Source organism: Thermobia domestica, chromosome 3 (genome assembly GCF_964235325.1).
Source record: "Thermobia domestica chromosome 3, izTheDome1.hap1.1, whole genome shotgun sequence".
NCBI lineage: Eukaryota > Metazoa > Arthropoda > Insecta > Zygentoma > Lepismatidae > Thermobia > Thermobia domestica.
In genome coordinates this window covers 185,762,310-185,782,350 of record NC_137456.1, presented here as the reverse complement: position 1 = coordinate 185,782,350, position 20,041 = coordinate 185,762,310, and the positions used below count along the sequence as shown (strand labels likewise).

Here is a 20,041-nt window from a genome sequence, read left to right as displayed (position 1 = left end):
GAAAATTGTCGAGTGTTAGTTGTAGGTTTCTGCTGATATGAAATATAGTTTTTCCAAGCGATAAAAATGGTGTGTCGTCAGCATATTGGAAAATGTAGACATTAGGCTGTGGTCGAGGCATATCTGAGGCATATAAGGTATATAATAATGGACTAAGTGTAGATCCCTGAGGTATTTCTATGTGCGGAAAAATAGGTCTAGATAGGACATTTCCTATTGAAACATACGCTATTCGATTACTTAAAAATGTGTAAATGAGACGAATGTAGCAAGTGGGCAATCTAAGTGACTGTAGTTTCCTCAGCAAGCCATAGTGCCATACTTTATCAAAAGGTTTTTCTAAGTCCATAAGGACTAGACATGATGGAAAGGCCTTATTGTATTGATTGGTGAGACGTAGCAGTTGGTCGCTAATAGAAAAGGCAGGCCTAAAATCTGCTTGATGTGTTGGTAACAGATCGTATTCTTTAAGATGAATACGTAGTCTCTTGACGAGAATCTTTTCAAATAGGTTACTGAACACAGAAGTTAACTGAATGGGCCTGTAAGAACTAACATCATGAATGGGCTTGTTCGGTTTATGAAACATGCAGACCTTTGAGACTTTCCAATGTGATGGATAATATCCAGTGCTGAGAATGAAATTATAAATAGATATTAATAAAGAAACAAAGAGAGGCAAGGATTCTTTCAGCATCTTATAAGAGATGCCATCTATTCCTGGAACTGTGTTGCGTTTCCGTCGGAGAGCGGAATGTAATTCGGGAGCAGTAATTGATCTGGTAAGAGGATGATTTAAGTCGATTTGATGTGTTACAGAGGGTTGTAGAGAAGGTACACTGGAAATATCAACACGTTCGCTCTGGCGTGGAGACTCAGTTGGAGTGAATACTGCTTGTAGTTGATCTGCAAAAGCATTTGCTTTGTCTGTGTCTGAAAGTAGTGGAACACTACTGAGATGGAGCGGATATGTTGTAACAGTATTCTTTTCCGTTAATTAATGAAATTTCTTCCAGTAGCGGGTAGGATGTGCTTCGTCTCTCAACTTATTGCAAGCACTAATCCAGTGTCTCCGTTTATATGCAATAAGGTAGTTTTTCACTGCTCGTTGCCATTGTCTATAGCAACGAAGATGTATCTCGTTTCGAGTACAATGTGCTGCCGTGCACGTTTTACAATGGTCAGATAGTGAGGCGTTAACTTTGGTTTATAGTGACAAATTTGTCCATAGAAACAGATGCTTCAGCATTAGAGGTTAAGGTATCTGTAAGTCGAGAGATAGTGTTATACAATTCAGATTCAGTAGTTGGTGCCGGAAGATCAGTAATATCTTTTTCAATAGTTGTCCTATACGTATTCCAATCTGCTTTATCGTAACGTTTGACGGTACGGAACACCGGAGTATTTTTGCAGTATTGATCGTGAGTTTTACTGGGCAGTGGTCGCTGCCTATTGTGTCAAGTACCTGGATAGTACAATCGCCGACCAGATTAAGTGACGTAATTACAACATCTGGTGTTGTTTGACTACTTGGTCTGGTATGACTAGGTAAGACATGGATATGTAAATGTAGCTGTTGAGTTACGTAGTTGATAAATTGTTGTTTTTCTCGGTCGTTGCGATTGGGAATAATGATATCAGCCATAATGATGTTCCGAAAATTCTGGGCAATGTCATCATCATCATAGGTATTCTGCCTTTATTGGCAGGTCACTTGCCGCAGCTGGGCAATGTAATTGAAAAAATCAAATGGTATTTGGTGTCTCGGCCGGATATAGATTGTAGCAACGTTGAGAACAATGGAGGGATAGTAAACGGACAACAGAAGATGTTTTGGATGATCGTCAAAAGCCTGTGGATGATATTGTCGGAATGTTAATTTTGGCGAAAAACCTACTGCATCTCCACCTTGAGCTCTGGCGGCTGGTCCTATGTAATCATGTCGGTGAAGGAGATGCAAACTGTGACATTAGGTTTGAGTGCAGTTTCATTGAGAGCAAAAATATCAATTTGTTCTTCCAGTAAGAGATGTTCTATCAGAAGTTTGTGTTGATGGAAAGATCGAATATTAATAAACAATAAATTTATAATTAGGATCAGAAGGTACATGGCTTTAAAAGACGGTTTCAAGAGGCGCAATTTGAAAGTGAGCATGGTATAGCTGAATTGACAATAAAAGCATTGTTGATGAGTATTGCTAATTGGTAAATTAATATTGACTATAGTATAGTTGATGTATAAGTACTGATTTGTTATTTATACAACACCTATTTTTTTAGTATGGCTGTGGTAAGAAAAAAATATTGCTAATATTAGTATGGTTAATAATATCATGCATATTGTATATATAACCAGATTATTTAGTATTGCTAAAATAGCGATAGCATTATGGTTAGAATGGCTATTACAATATAAAACTCTTGTTATGGCAACTATGCGAAATCCCGCCTTTTACGAGTTGTCATGTAGCCGCCATAATGATGGATTCTATAGTTAATATGAATTACCAACATATTATAAAAGACTGGGGTTTAGAAACCCTAATAATGAAATTTCAAGGTAAGTGGATAGTCAGTAAGTTTCAATATGTAAATTGAAGATATGTATTTCTAAATGTTTATTTGAATTGTATTGCGCACAAGCAACAAAAGTCCCTTGTACGAAATAGTGTATTATTAAGCATTTATGACGCTACCAAAATATTATTTTTATTATCACCAAATCAAAATATTTCAAAATAGAAACACGATGTGTTCACGCAATTGAGGGTAAGTTTAGAGTTTCTAGCCCGTTTTTACTCGGAATTACGATATTAGAACCTGTTTCAGTCACTGTTCTAGTCTAACTAAAGTCTTACCAGGTAACCTAAACTAACCTAACCTGACAATTTTTAATGCTTTAACTGCATTTTTGTAGGTTGGAAACTGGAGCGGCCAATTCTAAACTTAAGCCCGAAAATGTACAGATGAAATTATATAAGGTATAATAATGATTTAAGACTTTTTGTAAGATGTTTGTGTGAAAAGTTGAGAGAAAGGTTATTATTAATGTGAGAGTTCGTACTATTTGGAAGAGGCTTAAGCTTTTGCAGAACGATTCGATGCTTGAGGATCATAGTGATCCTAGGTTGATATTTCTGCGTTGAGTTTTACTTAATTGGGCATTTATTCCGAGGTTGGACGTCCGATACTTTTCTACCAAAATTGCGTAAAAGCTATTAAAGTGTATAATTTTTCAATTTCGCGAGTTGGGAGAAAGTGTAGGTTAAATTAGGTTACGTTAGGATCTATAATAGAAGTACCCTTCGACGGGAGCTTCACGAAATTCAACACTGTCAGTTCACATCCTGTACAGCGATTCGGTATATTACCCAAAATATTGATATTATGAATGCTCGTTACTTTCCCACAATGCAACTATTCGGTTACCTTGCGCGAGGTAGTTCTCTTCGCTCGCTTAGTAGTCCCATGTTTATAACCAATTATATATAACAAATAGAGAGAGTGTTGTTGTATTATCCTTATATATTATCAAGCACACAAACGATCAAATTATACGTATCTTCCGTGCAAGTTTCAAAATTTTGCTGAAAACGGACGTCCAACTTTGGAATTTAACCCCTTAATTGTTATACTTTGTGCCCTTATTACTTTCTACAAACAGTACAGGTGGGATCAAGAATTTTAATAATAATTCACCCTTAATTTTTACTAAAAAATGCTGAACAAGCGACAGCGAGCGAAAGTATGGTTAGATAGGCTAGTTTAGGTATGTGTAGCAAAAAGAAAGCACGATAGGTTACGATTTAATGCTTTTTAAGTGTGCTTCTGTCGCTTTCAAATTATTACAGAAGGCTCTCTCTTTGTGTTACACTAAGTGACACCACCTTTGCACTTTTACTTTAATTCATGATGGTGATGTCAAACTTCGAAGCACATAAATAACAGGTTTTGCAGAAACCATTTTCTTTTTAAATCCGATATTTTGTTTGAACCAGTTCATTTTTTTAAATATATTTAGGTTAAATTAAAGTGGAGTAAACAAAGTCCCTATTTAAAACTAAGTAAAGGTGGGGCGCTGATTGGATTGAGTGCTCGGTTTTGACCTCAAGAAGTGATCTAACCCGATCAGACTCGGTCAGAGGTCAACTAATTCCTCAAATGATGTACCAGTAGTTCACAAATTATTTACCAGTCAGCCCATTCAGCAGTACTGAAGCTTGACCTAAGTTTAACCATTCAGTACCTTCGTACAAGGGACCATGATCTAATGAAACTAATATATAAACTTAGTTGATCTCACAGTTTACTGAAATTAGTCAAGTATTCATAATTATTTTGTATGTGATTGTTCCCACGAAATTGAGCTTATTTAGCTTTGGGGTTAACTGGTGTATCACCGGAACAGTTTTAGAAAATTTGCCGGGTCAGTTGGAATTTTTTTTTTTTTAGTTTCTTTGTTTGTTTATGAGCAAGAATGAGTAAAAGTCATGTAAGGGGAATAGTAAAAATGAAGAAATTGATTATTTTTGATGTTGTAAGCGACATTGTATGTGGAGGCGGATGGACCATTTCGCGGAGGGATATAGTTGTTATGATGTAGTGGCGCGAAGAGGAGTATGAAAATAGCTCGTGTATGTCAAGGCTGTCACATGTCGTGTATTACGTACATAGAACTGTTCAAAAGTAACGAGCGACAGTTGTTGAAATTTTGTGAAAGACCAGTATACTGAAAATGTTGACGGTGTCTGGAAAATGTGGAAATGAATTGAAAATACAGAAAGGAAAGGGAGCGTATTATTTTACAGCGTCAGGGAAGAAGGAAAACCATTTAGAGGGCTATTTAGCTGAGTACTTGTTTAAGGAAAGAAGACCCCAAGAAACTGTTGTTCACGATTTTGAAGGTGGGTGACTTTTTTTTTTTTTTTTTTTTTTTTTTTGCAAGTAAAGCATTATTAGTATGATACCATGGGAAGTGCTATTGAAATGTATATGATTGCGAAAACCAGATGTTTCCAGTACCCTCGCTTACGCGTGTACACATCGTCGCTGACGCGCCTGCTCCCTTCGGGCACACTACCGCGCTGGTCCGCTAGCTCCGCCCTACCTTGGCTCGGTTAGATAGCATTCGTGCACTTAGTGGCCACCTAGCACAAGTTGGTTTGTGTTTTTTGCACTGTAGTTTTTTATGCCCTTATCCTAATGTGAGGTAATCTAATGTAAGTTAATGTAGTCCAACGAAATATAACCGTATACAGTACATTTTGGTACTTTTTTTCGATTTTAATACTGGTCCGGCGATGCGGCAGTAATGCCTTAGCTTTGTAATAAGCGAGAAGAAAATATAAACGTCATAGAAATTACAAGGTTCTAGAACACATGCCCCACTTCCCATTTAGCTGTAATAAAAACAGAAAACAACATATCCTGCGGTCTTCTAACCCGCTTTCACTTGCTGACGCTCGCTAGCAATATTCTGTGAAATAAAATTTAAATTTTGGTACAGAAAGGAACCAACCTTGCTAACCTATATGGGGAACCTGTGTTCTAGAATTTCCCCTTAGCAATTATCTGGTTCACACGATGCATTAGAGCGTACGTTAAGTTAGGTTAAAAGCCGGAAGTTTCAAACTTTTCATCGTGCCATTAACTGACAAAATAATGGAACTGGCGGTTGACGTGGAAAGTTGAAACTTGGCATACATATAGCCTTCAGAGAAAAGTATACAGGATTTTTTTTCTTTTTAGTAGGTGAAAAGGAAGAATGAGTAAAATTCCCATCTTATTTCGGTGTACTTTAAAAAAAAAGTCTTAGGAAATTGTATTTGAGTAAAAACTTTACATTCGGTATTCATGTAGGGTTTTCATAAAATTAACTAAGTAAATTACCAAAACTATACATTTCCTAGTTCAGTGAGGTTGTTTGGGAAAGTGAAAAATCTTCCTTTGTTATTTATATGGAGATACCTTCTACAGCCCAAAATCATTAAAAATTATTAAGTTAAATGATGTAGCCCGAAGGTTAGAGTGATGCAGTTTGGCATGTTTGTAGCCTTCTGGAAATAACTCACAAAAAATATCAAAAGTAAATATTTTTAGTTTTTAGGTAATTCTAAAATAAAAAGAAAGATTTCCGGTGCTATTTAAATGCATGTTTGTTTTGGACATTAAATCTCATGTTTTAGGTAATTGAAATTGGAACAAAAGTTTGAAATTCGGTATGCTTGCAAGCTTTTGATAGCGATATCAAGTTATTGATCAAAGTAATATCTAGTTATAGAGGGATTTTTTAATATTTTTATTTTTTATATATATTATTTGTTTTAGAAAACTGAAAACTCACAGTTATTTAATATCATATCTTCTACATCTCAAAATGCTTAGACTTTTCCTGAACATCTGCGGATGACATTTGGCATACTTGTGGGTTTATAAGGTGCGAGACCTCCAGCTAGCCGAAGGCTAGTCTTCAGTAACACGCACAGCTGCTGCACATGTTGGAATTGGAAGTCATCGATTGCGAGGAAAACAGAGCTAGTTGACATTTGTCTTCGAGTTTGACCGGGTTACTGTTTTTTCTAAAGGGGTTGAAATCGAGCTCAATAGCACCAGTACCCTCAAATTACTTTATTCCTTTTTAAAAAAAAAAAATAGTAGGGGTCATCGTTATTCCACTTTAAACTTTATTTGTTGAGATTACATATTAATGAAAATGTCTGGTCCATATATACTTATTCAACAGTGAGGATATGAAGGACGGGAAATACAGTTTAAGGTTGGACCTGAATCACTACTCGGTTTACATCCAAGAAATTGTTCTTCACCTGGACTTGAACTCGGGATCCCTTGATTAGGAAGGCGATGAGTTTATAGACTAAACCTTAGGACACGTGATAGAAATATGTTTAACCGATTTGCATACTTGTGCATATTTTCCGTCACTTCAGGACAACTGCATAAGTGAAATCACTTTACAGACTTATAATTGAAATAAGAGGACACGGTGGCTCAGTGGTAGAGCGTTCACCTCTGGTGCGTGGGGTCCCTCGTTCGATCCCAGCTCGCGCCAGTGGGCCGTCTGTCGGACAACACCGTGTGCGTAGGTTTTTCGGGGTTCTCCCATTTCCTCCTACTTTCTCCATTCCACCATTTCAGTCATTACTCATCATCACCGTCTCTCTTAGCTTCGGTGTATAAACGTGGCACGTTAAACTAAATATTTCATTTCATAATTGATATAAATGGACAATTTCAAAAGATTATACAGATTACAGAAGATTACTTTAATTCAAGTAGTTCACTGCATCCGAAGTACAGCGTCCTAATTTAAATTGCTTAGAAGTGAATAAAGATACTAATAATTTGTGTTCACTCTGGCTGTGAACCATTTATTTTATATTTTTGGCTTAAACGAATTGGATTTTTTAAAAATTTAAACCATCTTGGTTTACACCAACCAACTCTGATAGATAATAATCAAAAATACACACAGCTAGTTTTGTGACTGTTTCCTTGAGTTAGTTACGTTTTAATTATATTCGTTTCGTGCCTATTCATTATTGAGGGACTTACATATCCAGATAGTTTTGTGACTTCTGGCGTAGGGTAGTTACGGTTAGGTTATGCTCGTATTGGGCTGTTGCGTTTTGGGCTACCAGATAGAGATTTCACTTCCGAACCATAGTGCAGTCCAACTCTAAATGCAGTAAGATGTATTATTTCTACACTGCTTCTTACCGGGACACTAGCTCTTGTATACGGATCTTGAACAATCTTTCTGTACTTTACTGGAGTTCCATTTTCCTTTCATATACCTCCAAACTTCCTGACTTGGTACTCTGTCTTACGTCTTTGCCCATTCAGTAAATACTGCATCCTTATTGCTTTCCCTGACGCTTTTCCATTGTTTGCTTTAATAAGATTGCATCTACGGGCGTCGTTAGCGTGACGGGGACATGCCCCCCGTAATTTTCTGTGTCGTGTATAAAGTTACCAGCTGGCCAGTATTTTATTTATTTATTTTTTTTATTATTATTTGCACTGCATGAGTTACGGTATATCATTAATTTATTTCGATAAAATTAAACCAAATCATAATATGTAATTAGAAAATAACTTGCATATATGAGATATATCATGTGCCCACCCTAATATTTAAGAGCTAATGACGCCACTGATTGTATCAGTTGTACTCATCTGTAGCATGGATTCAACTGTTGTTTTTCTTTCTAAATCTTCATCGTCCAAGTGTTTATTGTATGTGGCATCAGCTTGATTCCTCGGTAATTTTCACAATTTTGTACATCTTCCTTCTCTTTGTATATAGATACAGTACTACTCTCTCTCTCTCTCTCTCTCTCCACTGACTTGGCATTTTTCTCTTGTCTGTAAACTGTTTTCATTAGATCCCATAGTATGCGGTAGGACAACTTCTGGTCCTAAGCACCCATGTTTTAGCTTGTAGTTGCTTTCCCTGTCTTCATTTTCTTTAAAGCATATTCTACCTCTTCTCAGCTTATTTCTGAGATCACAATAACTGTAACTCCCAAGATTTGGTGTTCCATTACAAAAGACCTGTCTTTGCTTTTCTTAATTTAGCAGCTGTTTCTTTGTTGATTCTTCTCCATCAACATACAGGGCATAACTGCGGTACATGAAGCTAGATGTTTATACTTCATTCCTGTTTACTCAATTAAAGATATTTTTGCAATAGTAATTATGCTTTCCTCATTAGCATTGACAGATCCTTCATTCCATTCACATATTGAAGTCATCAAAAGTAAGATTTTCCGAAAGACCAAACAAATGAAGAAATAATATCAAGAGAAAAGGCACAGAACAGTACCTCCTTAGTTCTACTTTGCCTCTTCAGGACAGACCTTCAGTTATTTGTATCCCAACTTCCAAGTAGGATAAATACTTTTTGTACATGCAATCACTAAGCTGTATTTCCGAATAGTTTTTTTTTTAAAGAGCCATTTGGCTTAAAGAAGCTGACCCACAACTGAAAGATAGGAATATGGGAAAGATGTCGCTCAGGACCTATATTTTAAGATGCTAACCGGTTTGAATGACATTGAAGAAAATAGCTAAGACGTGACAAAAAGTTGAACATATTTGTATAATCTGCCTAATTTTATCATGTCGTTTTATAAAATTAAATTGAAAGAATGAAGAGTTGCAGGATTCATTTTTTTCTCATTTCAGGGAAGTTTTATTCATATTTCTTTATTTCCTTAGAGCTTCTTCACATCCAGTTTGTTTTGCCTAGCGCTTGTGGTGTGAGGAGTGACGGATTCGATTCCCGAAAGGAGCTCAAAATTTATGTTCACCCAGCATCGTGTACCTTAGATTCCGACATAATCTTTATATTGTTCGTTAAATAGGAGCTTTGTGCAATCTGTGTATTTCATTGAACAAACATTTGTTATTATTTCAGAGGAAGAAATCGATGATGAGGCATTCGAAAATTTAACTGTGGATGCAATAAAGGAATTAATTCCTAAAGTTGGACCACGAATGAAATTTATATCAAAATATAAATTGTACAAGGAACAGAAGATGAAATCTCCTACTTCTTCATCCCCTGTGTCTTTCCTGTCACACAGCTCAGAAGGCAGTACCTTTAGTGATAGCGAGGTAGAAATAACTGATATCTTATTATTTTTCTCAAATATAATCGTACTTTGTTATCATTGTACCTGTAATACCGTATTCATAGGTGTATTGTCAACCGTGAGGTTCGGATTTCTCGTTAATCAGTAGGTTCACTTCTCATATAGCCTCGCTGCTGAACGGGACGTTAAACTCAAATTAACCCAAATTAAAATATCTTGGTAACAGTTTCAATGTACTTCTGACACCATCCTCAAATAGAGGAATAGAATGAGAAAAGGCTACCACTATTTTCCCATTCTATTCCCTCTCTGAAGATGGTGTCAGCAATATACCGAAACTGTCAGGAAGATGTAATTTTAATTATTACACTTTAATGTTTTAAAATTTGTCTTTTGCGTTCAGTTACTTATGGTACTTGCATTTTGTAAGGATTAGTCCGTGTCAATGTGTAAGTGTAAAAGTTGATGCTTCGCAAAAGAAAGAAAAAAATGAAAACAATTTTGTACGTTTAATTCACTCGTAAAAAATATTAGCAAGCTTTTTCCAAACCCAGTCATACTATTACTAACTCAGAACAAAACAAGGAAACTAGTGATTTAAATCTTTTCTTTGTTACCCTCCTAGTTTTTTCAAACTCGAGTGCACATACGAGGTCTTCAGTGCTTGTGTGGTTAGTGACGCGCCTTTGGCGCGATACACCCGGGTTTGATTCCCGGCAGAAGCTCATGTTCCGATCCGACATTAAGCTGTAGGTTCACGTCTCATATAGCCTCGCTACTGAACGAGACGCTAAACTTAAACCAAGAAATCGAATGCACATACTTTCTTCAACGGCAGTAAATTAATATTCTGAACGAAACGTTAAATTGTAATCCATTTCAGATGATTCCAGGAAAAAAATCCGTAAAAGAGACAATGTTTAAAAATATAATAATTATCCATGTAATAATGTTTGCAATTTAATACTTAAATTCAGGGTTGGCTGGTTTAAACCAAGGTGGTTTAAACCATGGTTTAAACCAAGGTTTAAACCAGCTGGTTTTTTCAAAAAAACCAACTGGTTTAAACCAAAAAACAAAAAAATGTTCGTAAAAGTGTAAGTGTTCGTAAAATCTTGATGAACACACATTTGTGGGTTATCACGTTTCACTCCCGTATATTATTCGTATTATATTCAGACCTAAAGTCCCCATTCATTACTCAAAAAGATTATACTACAAAAGCAACTTTTTTTTTTTACAGGTTTATAAATGTTTATTTTGTGATTCTTTTGTAGTTGTTATTATTGTTATGTAATTGCAATCGAAGAAAAATTCTAAATATTGTTTCGTTTCAATGTTTACTATTGATAAAATACATCGAAAATGCCGTACTTTGTGTGTGTGTGTGTGTGTGTGTGTGTGTGTGTGTGAGTCATACAGACCCCACGAGAGGCATTTAGTGAAATAAGTATCTTTGGTATCTATTTATGTATAAATGAGTTTGAGCCAAAGTGGACTCAAATAATTCGTATCTTTATTCACCTTTCTTATTGATATGCAGATTAAGTCGGTGTATTTCTTTAATTTGGACCAATAAAAGTCGTTGTTAACTAGCTTGAACTAAATTAGTTCTTCTGTAGTCCGTAGTACTTTGAAATTGTTCATATGTAATTCTGTGTAATGGTTTCACTTGTGCAATGTTTATCTTTTTGTCCTTCTGAAATGACTCTTGACAGTTATATTAAGAAGCATGTAAAAATCAGTACAACGTATTTTTTAAAATCAGGATTCCTTCGTGAGTGAGTCGGCAGACGTATCGCATTTGTGGCCAATTAGTCCTGGTTCTGAGTTCAAATGGAGGACAATTTCTCTCGGATGTAACTCGAGAAGCGGTTTTTATTCCGCTTTAAGCTTATGTGGCCCCTTCCAGCATAACCCGGTTGTTGCATAATAACATCAAGGCGAAACAAACTTATTTCTGTCCATATATGATATGAATATATAGAGCAAATCATTTAAACCATAAAAACCTGGTTTAAACCAAAAAAACCTGGTTTAAACCAAAATAACCGGTTTTTTTGTTTTTTTTTAATAAAAACCATGGTTTTTGCCAACCCTGCTTAAATTATAGCGCACAGTGGAGCAGTTTTACATGTATTTAAAGATAGCAGAAAAATGTAAATGTAAACTTAATTGTAAGTTTGGTAAATGAAAGAGATACAAGAACTTACGAGTACGAATATCATATTGAGAGCCCTAAATGTAGCGAAAGTCCCGAAATGACGGTTTGATTTGATTCTCTAACAGGTTCTTCTAGTCTTAATAAATATATCTCTGTTTCACCAAGGTATATCTCTGTCCTTAACTGCATTCGACTTGATAGATACCAGATTGTTTCAGAGGGTCAATCCTCTGAGAAATATATTATGTTTTCTGAAAGAATATCGGAAGCGTCGATGAAATACCTTCTGAGAATAATTTTTATTTGGTTAGATAATATTGGAAAATATGGAATACCAATCAAGTTTCTAGTTAGTTTACTTTCATTTTTACAATAACGCAAAGATTAAACAAGTTAATACAGCCAGATTTTTCAAGGTGCGGTGATCATATCAATTTTCATGCTCGATGTTGTATTGCAGATCGTGATTTTGGGTACTTAATGTAACAGCATTCAAAATAGTTAGATGTTCCTTTTTACTAAGTTGAAAGACATAGATTTGGCCTTAGTGTAAGTTATTTAGTTAATTGTAGTTAAATGTCCCATTTTAGCATTGACGCTATATTAGACGTGAAACTACATTTTAAAGTGAAATCAGAAACACTGTAATGTGTTCGTTGCTCTTCCACTGATAATTGAACCCGGGACTGCGTGAATTATTCACGCACTCTATTTACTAACAGGCGAGGAGGGCTTCAGTGTAAGTTTTGGCATGATGTTACTAAAATGTATTGTGTTCCTCTATCCCCTTTTCATCATTCTCTCCATCCATTCTTTATCCCCATCTCTTCTCTTCTTTCCTACGACTTTGTTACAAATATTAGAGGAAAGTATATAAATATGGAATACCATTTACTTATTAAGTAATTACTCGTCACCAAAACTGAAAATATCAGCAAAATATACTTTGAAAGGTAAAGTAGAATGTTTACTACAGCACTATGGAGTTACATTCATCACACGAATAAGACTAAGATAGATATTAATGATTTACTAAAAACATGCGATTTTTTCTGTTTTCGTAAATGGGTCTAAATATGGAATACTTGTAATAATCTATTTACAAAACTAACAAATATAACAACATCCTCGATCATATCTAAAACATTGTATGTGGGACCATAATTCACAATAAAACACATTACTCATTGCTCTCCATGATTATCTTGTGAGAATTTTCCACCGCAAGAGACATTCGGCATCAGGACTATTGGGATAACTTCATCGTCTGGCTGAGAAAAGTCTAAAGACGAGTCTTCGAAATTGATTTCATATTCTTTTGATGAATTGGAAGAGCTCTCTTTGTGTCGTTTTAGACGTTTGTTACTTCGTTCACGATATCTTGAGGTAGCTGTGGGCTCATTTGTACTGTTCTCCTTGCCCTATAAGTGTATTGTTTATTATCTGGGTTTTCATTTTCTGTTTGTTGTCTGTTGGGTTTCTTTTCTCCTGCTGCTGAATATCATTCTTATATGGTGAAGATGTCAAAACTGCAGCTATTTCTGGTTTTCTTCCGATACTGCCCAACTGCTTTCTAGGATTTCGAACTGGTATTACTTCCTCAGGACTAGTTAGACATTTATTTTTAGACCTCTTCTGCCATATTCTTAGCGTTGTCTTCGTGAAGAACTAATACTTTTTTTCCATTAGCAATAAATATTCCACTAATTTAAATTAGCGGATTTTCCAACTCTATAGGTAATACAGTTTTGCGTCCAAGTGTTGTTTTGGCAACTTTCTAAAGTGTAAAGTGCGGATTTTAATTTACAAACCTAAATAGAGTAGATCTGGGAACATAATATTTGGCCTGTTTTAGGTGTACCATTTACTTACTTCTCACCTAGAAGATGGCTGCTTGCCCATTTTCTGATGACACTCTTTTTATTTTTATTTATTTATTTATTTTTTTTTTTTTGGATGAAGGAATGTATGTATGATACAAAATAAAGAGGAAAAATAAAAGAAAATAGTGAGATATACAATTATGGAATACTATTCCATATTTATCACCCCATTGGTATTCCATATTTGTACCTTGCCTCCTTGGAATGTCACATGATGTAGCAATGTACAAAACACTTCAACTCTTTTCTGCTTTGTACGAAAATGACCGTTGACATTTGTCGAAATTCAGACTGCAAAGTGACAACAATTGAACTTCATTAAGAATAAAATTTACTCCACTGAAAACTTACCTACAGAAAACTCAGTAACCAGAAAAAAGTATCAACAGCTGTATCACACTGGTTCTTTCGTCTAACACTTTCTACTCAGGTGTGGCGTAATATACGTAGCTCTATAACAGTCTGCACCTATCACCCCTACGCGGCAGCACCATATATCCGCTATAGGTCGGTATTCCATATTAGTAGTACTATTCCATATTTGTATCCTTTACTCTACTACTTGCATCGACATGGTATGCAAATTCTGTCGGTAGTGAATTCAGTGTGAAATGACCTAATAGCTATTTTTCCACCATCCAGAAACCAAGAAAGTTATCTACGTAAAAATGTGTTTCTAATTATATGAAAACGTATTCTTTCCATTGGTTATGGTTCCAATTTGGTGCAAGTTTGGCAACATAACCATTTTGAGATACGAAGAGCATTCATTTCTCACATCTTGTACTTTTCCTTTTTATAAGATCGCATGCCCCTAAAACAATCTGTGCTTCAGATTTGAGGTTTTCTTTATTCTATAGTACATCTACCATTTTTATTTATTTCAAGTATCAGTCTACTAAATTGACTTCATACACCGTTGTCACTCATTACACTTGTACACACACACACACACACACACGCTTTGTTTTAAGCAAACTTGTGAATTTTATGTACAAATTCTGCGCATCCATGGGAATTGATGACTAACTCTCTCTCTCAGGTAGCAAGTTTTGAAGTTTGTTAGACCTTTCAGTGAACAATGACAAGCACTTTAAAAAAAAAAAAAAGTACTTATTGTTGCTGTTACATGGGTTATTTTGAGATAGCTGGACTACAAAAGACTAATCTTCATTTTTGTGTCAGGTAACATTGGAGCAAAAGTTTAAACAAATTATAGATGGTGGAGTGGGGACCATTGGTTCACTTAACATGAAATGCCACAAAATAAACTAAAATGCATGTATAAAATTGACATGAACAGGGCCGGCCTTAGGTGGTGCGGGGCCCGATTTAAAATATTTTTGCGGGGCCCCAGGTTTACAACTAACTTGCACCAAAGGTCTGTAGAACATTATATATATATATATATATATATATATATATATATATATGTGTGTGTGTGTGTGTGTGTGTGTGTATCTCCCTGCTGGTCTATCTGCAAAATGTTCTGGTGAAAACGCTCACTCTCTTTATTGCTTATAGCAACTAATTTTTTAGATAAGTAACTCGACTAGAAATGCAGAAAGTGAATGATTTTAAAATACATATTTCACCCTTATGCCTCCCAATTTTTCAAAAAGGTTCTCTACCAGGCTCCCTACCTGTATTTCATAGTTTTCTTCTCTTATAAGTAAACTTATCGATATCGAAATCTAGTTTCTTGACCAAACTTGACAAAGAAGACTGCAATATCAAGAAACGAGTGTAAGCAAAATTTAAACCGCTTCCGTCCATAAAAATGCCGCAGTGACCAAAAACCTGATTGTTCAGAATAAGCGGTAATAATGTGTTTCAATTTTGAAAATTTAATTTTATTTGTAAAACGGGTAGAGGGATGAAAAACAAAATCACATTAGCCGACACCGGGAGGAAGTAGACACCTCTTTGAGGGTTTGCGTATTATGGCCGCCATCTTGAAGTCAGTCTTATATCTCGCTCGACATTTTTAAATAGGAAGAGGGTCATGTAATATATCATATTAGATTAGAATTTTACGATAAATAGAATAGTAAAGTCTATGTTTCCATAAGTTTATATTTGTAAGGCATAATGAAATGCGCATTGATATGAATTCGTTGGTTCAAAGATTTCTTAACAGCTTTTTGAAAAGAATTGAAGTCAGAGAATCCTAATGAGAACATCGTAGATAGCTACTTATGAAAGGTATAATCAGTTTGAAATCGTTATCGACTGCAGACGAAATGAAAGACGATGGGACGACATAAACCTTAAGAAACTGATGGAAGATGGATGGCATTTTCTATTGGATTAATTTAGTTAGAAGACAAACCTTCATATTCAGTACGCACTAGTATACATTCCGTTTTCCTGACTTAATTTTTAAAAAATACATCCACGGGATATTTCGCAGGAGAGGGCAAAGTTTGTCCTCAGGTTTGGTATTTTTAATATAGCTATAATAAGAAAAACGATATGCAAAAGAGTCGCACTGACATAAAAAGGTCACGAGCTGGTCCGCTGAGATGTGAATGAGACAATTGTGTTTTAATTTGATATTTTATAACTAGACTAACCCCAAAGTTACACGTGCCACCGGTCGGGATATCGTGTAAAAGTTATTAGCTGGCTCCTGGCAGAATAATTTGAACCGGGTTATTTGTTCGGAAACGGTTGAGTAGATGAAAAACTCGGTGAACAAGTATCCTATCATTTTTCAAGGGCATACTTTTTGGGGTTAAAAAAAAATTGCCGAAGGTCCACCGCAGGGTCCCAAACGGGGTTCAACTCAAAAGTTTTAAATGGTTTTAAATGACACATCATTTGAAAGCTGTTGCGAAATGAAAGTTTCGATTCTGATGGAGTAAGTTTCGACTCTCTACGACAACCCTATGCAAAATGGCATCGGGTGAAAATGTAAACAGATACTTAATTGAAAAGTCCATGGCCATCCCTATAAATTGGAAACAGTGAGACAAATGTGAAACCAGGAAACCACGTATGGCATTATTTTCAAAGTACATGATTTAAAGTTTTTAAAAAAAGTTATGTACCTGTGCTCCCGTAGGGTTCCAGGTGAGGTCCAGCTCAAAGTTATCAAATGGCAAGGGGGTATAGTAGCACATCGTTTGAAAGCTGTTATCAAATGAAAGAAGATGGAACAAGACTCGACTCTCAACGATAACTGTGCAAAATGACAGAGGGTCAAAAAAGTAAACACAAAATTAATTGAAAAGTCTATGGCCACTTTGAATCCAAGATGGCCACTTAAAACCTATGTCGAAAGTATAGGCACTCCAAACTGTTGAAGCTAGGAAAACCAAATTTGGCAGTAAGCGTAGGGGATGAAAACATACAAAATGTTCAAAAACGCGACATCTTGAGTTCAAAATGCCGCACTATGTATCACTTGCATGTCTAGCTCAAACCACTGGAGCTGGAGAAGAGAAATGTGGTATTTGGGTTTATTGTCAATAGTAGATATCCACAAAAGGTCAAAGACTTATCATCTGTAATCCAATATGGCTGACATCGTGAAAAATGAGTTTGCATATAAATGTTGACAATTATGTTGCTTCTGAAAATCACAGCTGACAATTATGTAGCATCTTCATTCATCCAACCCGTTGAAATAGAGAGATCTACAGGTGACCCGACCAAAGTACAGATAATTTGTTGCCACCAGGCGGCAACCCTGACCGCTGCAGCAGACGATTGGAAGCATCATAGAACGGAGACTACTATTCTTTTTTTTTTAAATTTATTTACCATTTCGACTATTTCTTACTTCTTTGTTATTCTCACTTTCTTTTTCTATCCTGTTTTCATCATATATGTATATAAATTAGTCTGTCATTGGGAACTCATCTTCTTTCATTTCACAACAGCTTTCAAACGTTGCGTTATTATATCCCCTTGCCTTCGAAACTTTTGAGTTGGAACCCACCTGGGATTGTGCGTGGCCCCTGGGACAAGATATTTTTACTTTAAATCGTTGTACTTTGAAAATAATGCCACAAGTGCTTTCCTAGTTTGACATTTGTCTCACCGTTTCCAATTCACAGGGGTGGCCATGGACTTTTCAATTAAGTTTTTGTTTACATTTTGACCCGATATCATTTTGCATAGGATTGTCTTAGAGTCGAGACTTAATCCGTCCTCTTTCATTTCGCAGCGCTTTGAAATGATGTGCTACTTTTTATCCCCAAAAGTGTGCCCTTGAAAATGATAGGATACTTGTTCACCAAGTTTTTCATCGAGGGTGTGCAGAATACTCCCTGGACATATCTATTTTTACAACAGAAGTTGAAAAGTATAAAAATAAACTACTGCAGCATTAAATTCAGAAAATATGTACTTATACCCGGAAACTTAATACAAACTATTCATTTTGTTGTTAGAGAGAGGCCATACCCTTTTTTATGGAGTCCATGGATGTACCATACCTGTATTGCAATATGTTGCTGTGTACTTGATAACCGAGAGTAGCAGAACCATCTTAACGGTACCATAGCCATTTGATTGGGGGCCGGGCGAGCATTATGGCATGTATTAATTGCATGTGTTAGGAGCAAATTTAGTCATAGGGACCACAACACACTTGTTTGCTCTGGGGCCTAATATGATGTTAAAACGGCAGTGGAGAGTACAGTAGATTAGACTGGACAGTAGAGTAAACGGCACTAGCCCGGGGCCCGATTTGGAGCAATCGGTCCAATCGGCTTAAGGCCGGCCCTGGACATGAAACTGGTTATGATCAGCACACGTTCAAGAAAAGGCATCTTGAAGTTGTTGAATCTGTGCGTTGTCATAAGATAAAAAATAAAAGTAACGGCAATCAACAGTTGTTAACACTTTAAGGGAAATTACGCGCGTACGCAGTTGCGCTGTGTAATTATATGCATTTATATTTTTTAATCATTGTATTTAATGAAGCTAATAATAAACTTTTATTCCAGGTGACAACTATTTCCTTTTTCCCTAGTGTTGGTGGTGGAGATAGGATAAGCAATGCAAATGAAAGCACATTGTATTGTTACGAGGAACCTTGTGAGTAGATTGTAATTCTATCTCAATGACTTACGTAGAAAAGTATTTTTAATTAGACACATCCAACTAACACCGCTAGAAAACATGTTTAAACATTTATTTTCGGATTAATATTTATCTGTTTTATTGCATGAAAATGAAAAATGAGCATGGAAAAATGGTAATAGTTAAAGATAAGCATTTTGTGTGCTATTGCAGTTAGTAGTTAACCGAGCGAGCGTGTGTGAGTGGTTAGCGTATGCAGAGGTCCCTGGTTCGAATCCTGAGGCAGGCCATCGTAACAATTGTTTTCCAGGGTTTTTTCTTAGTTTCATTAGACATATGTCTGGATGGTACCTTGAATATATGACCCGCCTCGCCGACTTCGAAGCTCCTTTCCTTCCTTTGTTGTTATTTGTTTCAATGTGAAATGCCTTTCGGCTGTATTTGGAATGTTGTTAATAAATAGGTAAGATAATTAAAGGGTAAGTGTCCCAGTCGCTCGTATAAATTGAAATAGCCCTTATTTCGAGAACTTTCCTACCGTCCTCCCGCATATGAGAAACTTATTATAAAATGCAAGTGACTTTTAACTGAATTTTTTTTTAAGAAAAAAGGAAGAAAAGAAACAATATACTATTTTTCTTTCTTTAAACAGATTCCATGATCAAAGCATCAGGTTGCTGACAAGTAAACCTTACGTTTGGGTGAATCGAGTTGCTGACTGAGACACATATGAAAAAGTAGTACTACATGTGGTCAGTATTTCAGTGAAGTTATAGGTGCGAAGCTCCAGGGGTTTAGAAGATACAGCTACCAGAACATCACATGCAAGTACAGAATAGTTGTCATACAGTTGGAGGTAAAAGCTCTGTAAGACCTCTTGTAACGACAAAAGGTGAATAACAAATATATGGGTACATATTAGGACTAGAGGGAAGTCATATAGTGAGGGTATACCTGACGGCGGCCATCTTGAAATCCGCCATTTTGAATTAAGGTTAAGTTTTTAAAATATGAATAGGGTCATATGATACATGATTTAAGGCGCAAATTTAATCAGAAGAACAATGGTGACGTTAATTTTGATTTACGCGCAATTGGTAAAACGTTACAGGGAAATTAAATATTGTTGCAGCATATATATTAGTCCTTTACCCCACCTTGCAAATTTTGTGTTAATGATAAGAATTAAATAAAAAGCAGGTGGATAAATATTAGGTCTATGGTAAGAGTTGCCTTGATGGCGGCCATGTTCAAATCCGCCATTTTGAATCAGACAAAGGTTATAAACAAAACGCATAACAGTGACACCTTATTAATAGCAAATTTTACCATAACTCCAACGGT

At 35.9% G+C, this 20,041-nt stretch overlaps 1 protein-coding gene across 2 annotated transcripts in view; it reads left to right on the top strand.

The window, feature by feature from the left end:
* Positions 1-2,464: 2,464 nt before the first annotated feature.
* The window catches only part of LOC145680897 (uncharacterized), a 46,262-nt gene continuing 28,685 nt past the window's right edge, over positions 2,465-20,041 (top strand). The window contains exons 1-2 of one of the 2 annotated variants that reach the window (XM_081752057.1): positions 2,465-2,559; positions 18,622-18,712. In XM_081752057.1, the coding sequence (XP_081608183.1) occupies positions 18,674-18,712 (39 nt within the window). In that variant the 5' untranslated portion in view covers positions 2,465-2,559; positions 18,622-18,673. Of the gene's footprint in view, positions 2,560-9,226; positions 9,639-18,621; positions 18,713-20,041 lie in introns of those variants that run through there. The other variant, XM_081752056.1, reaches the window with a different exon arrangement.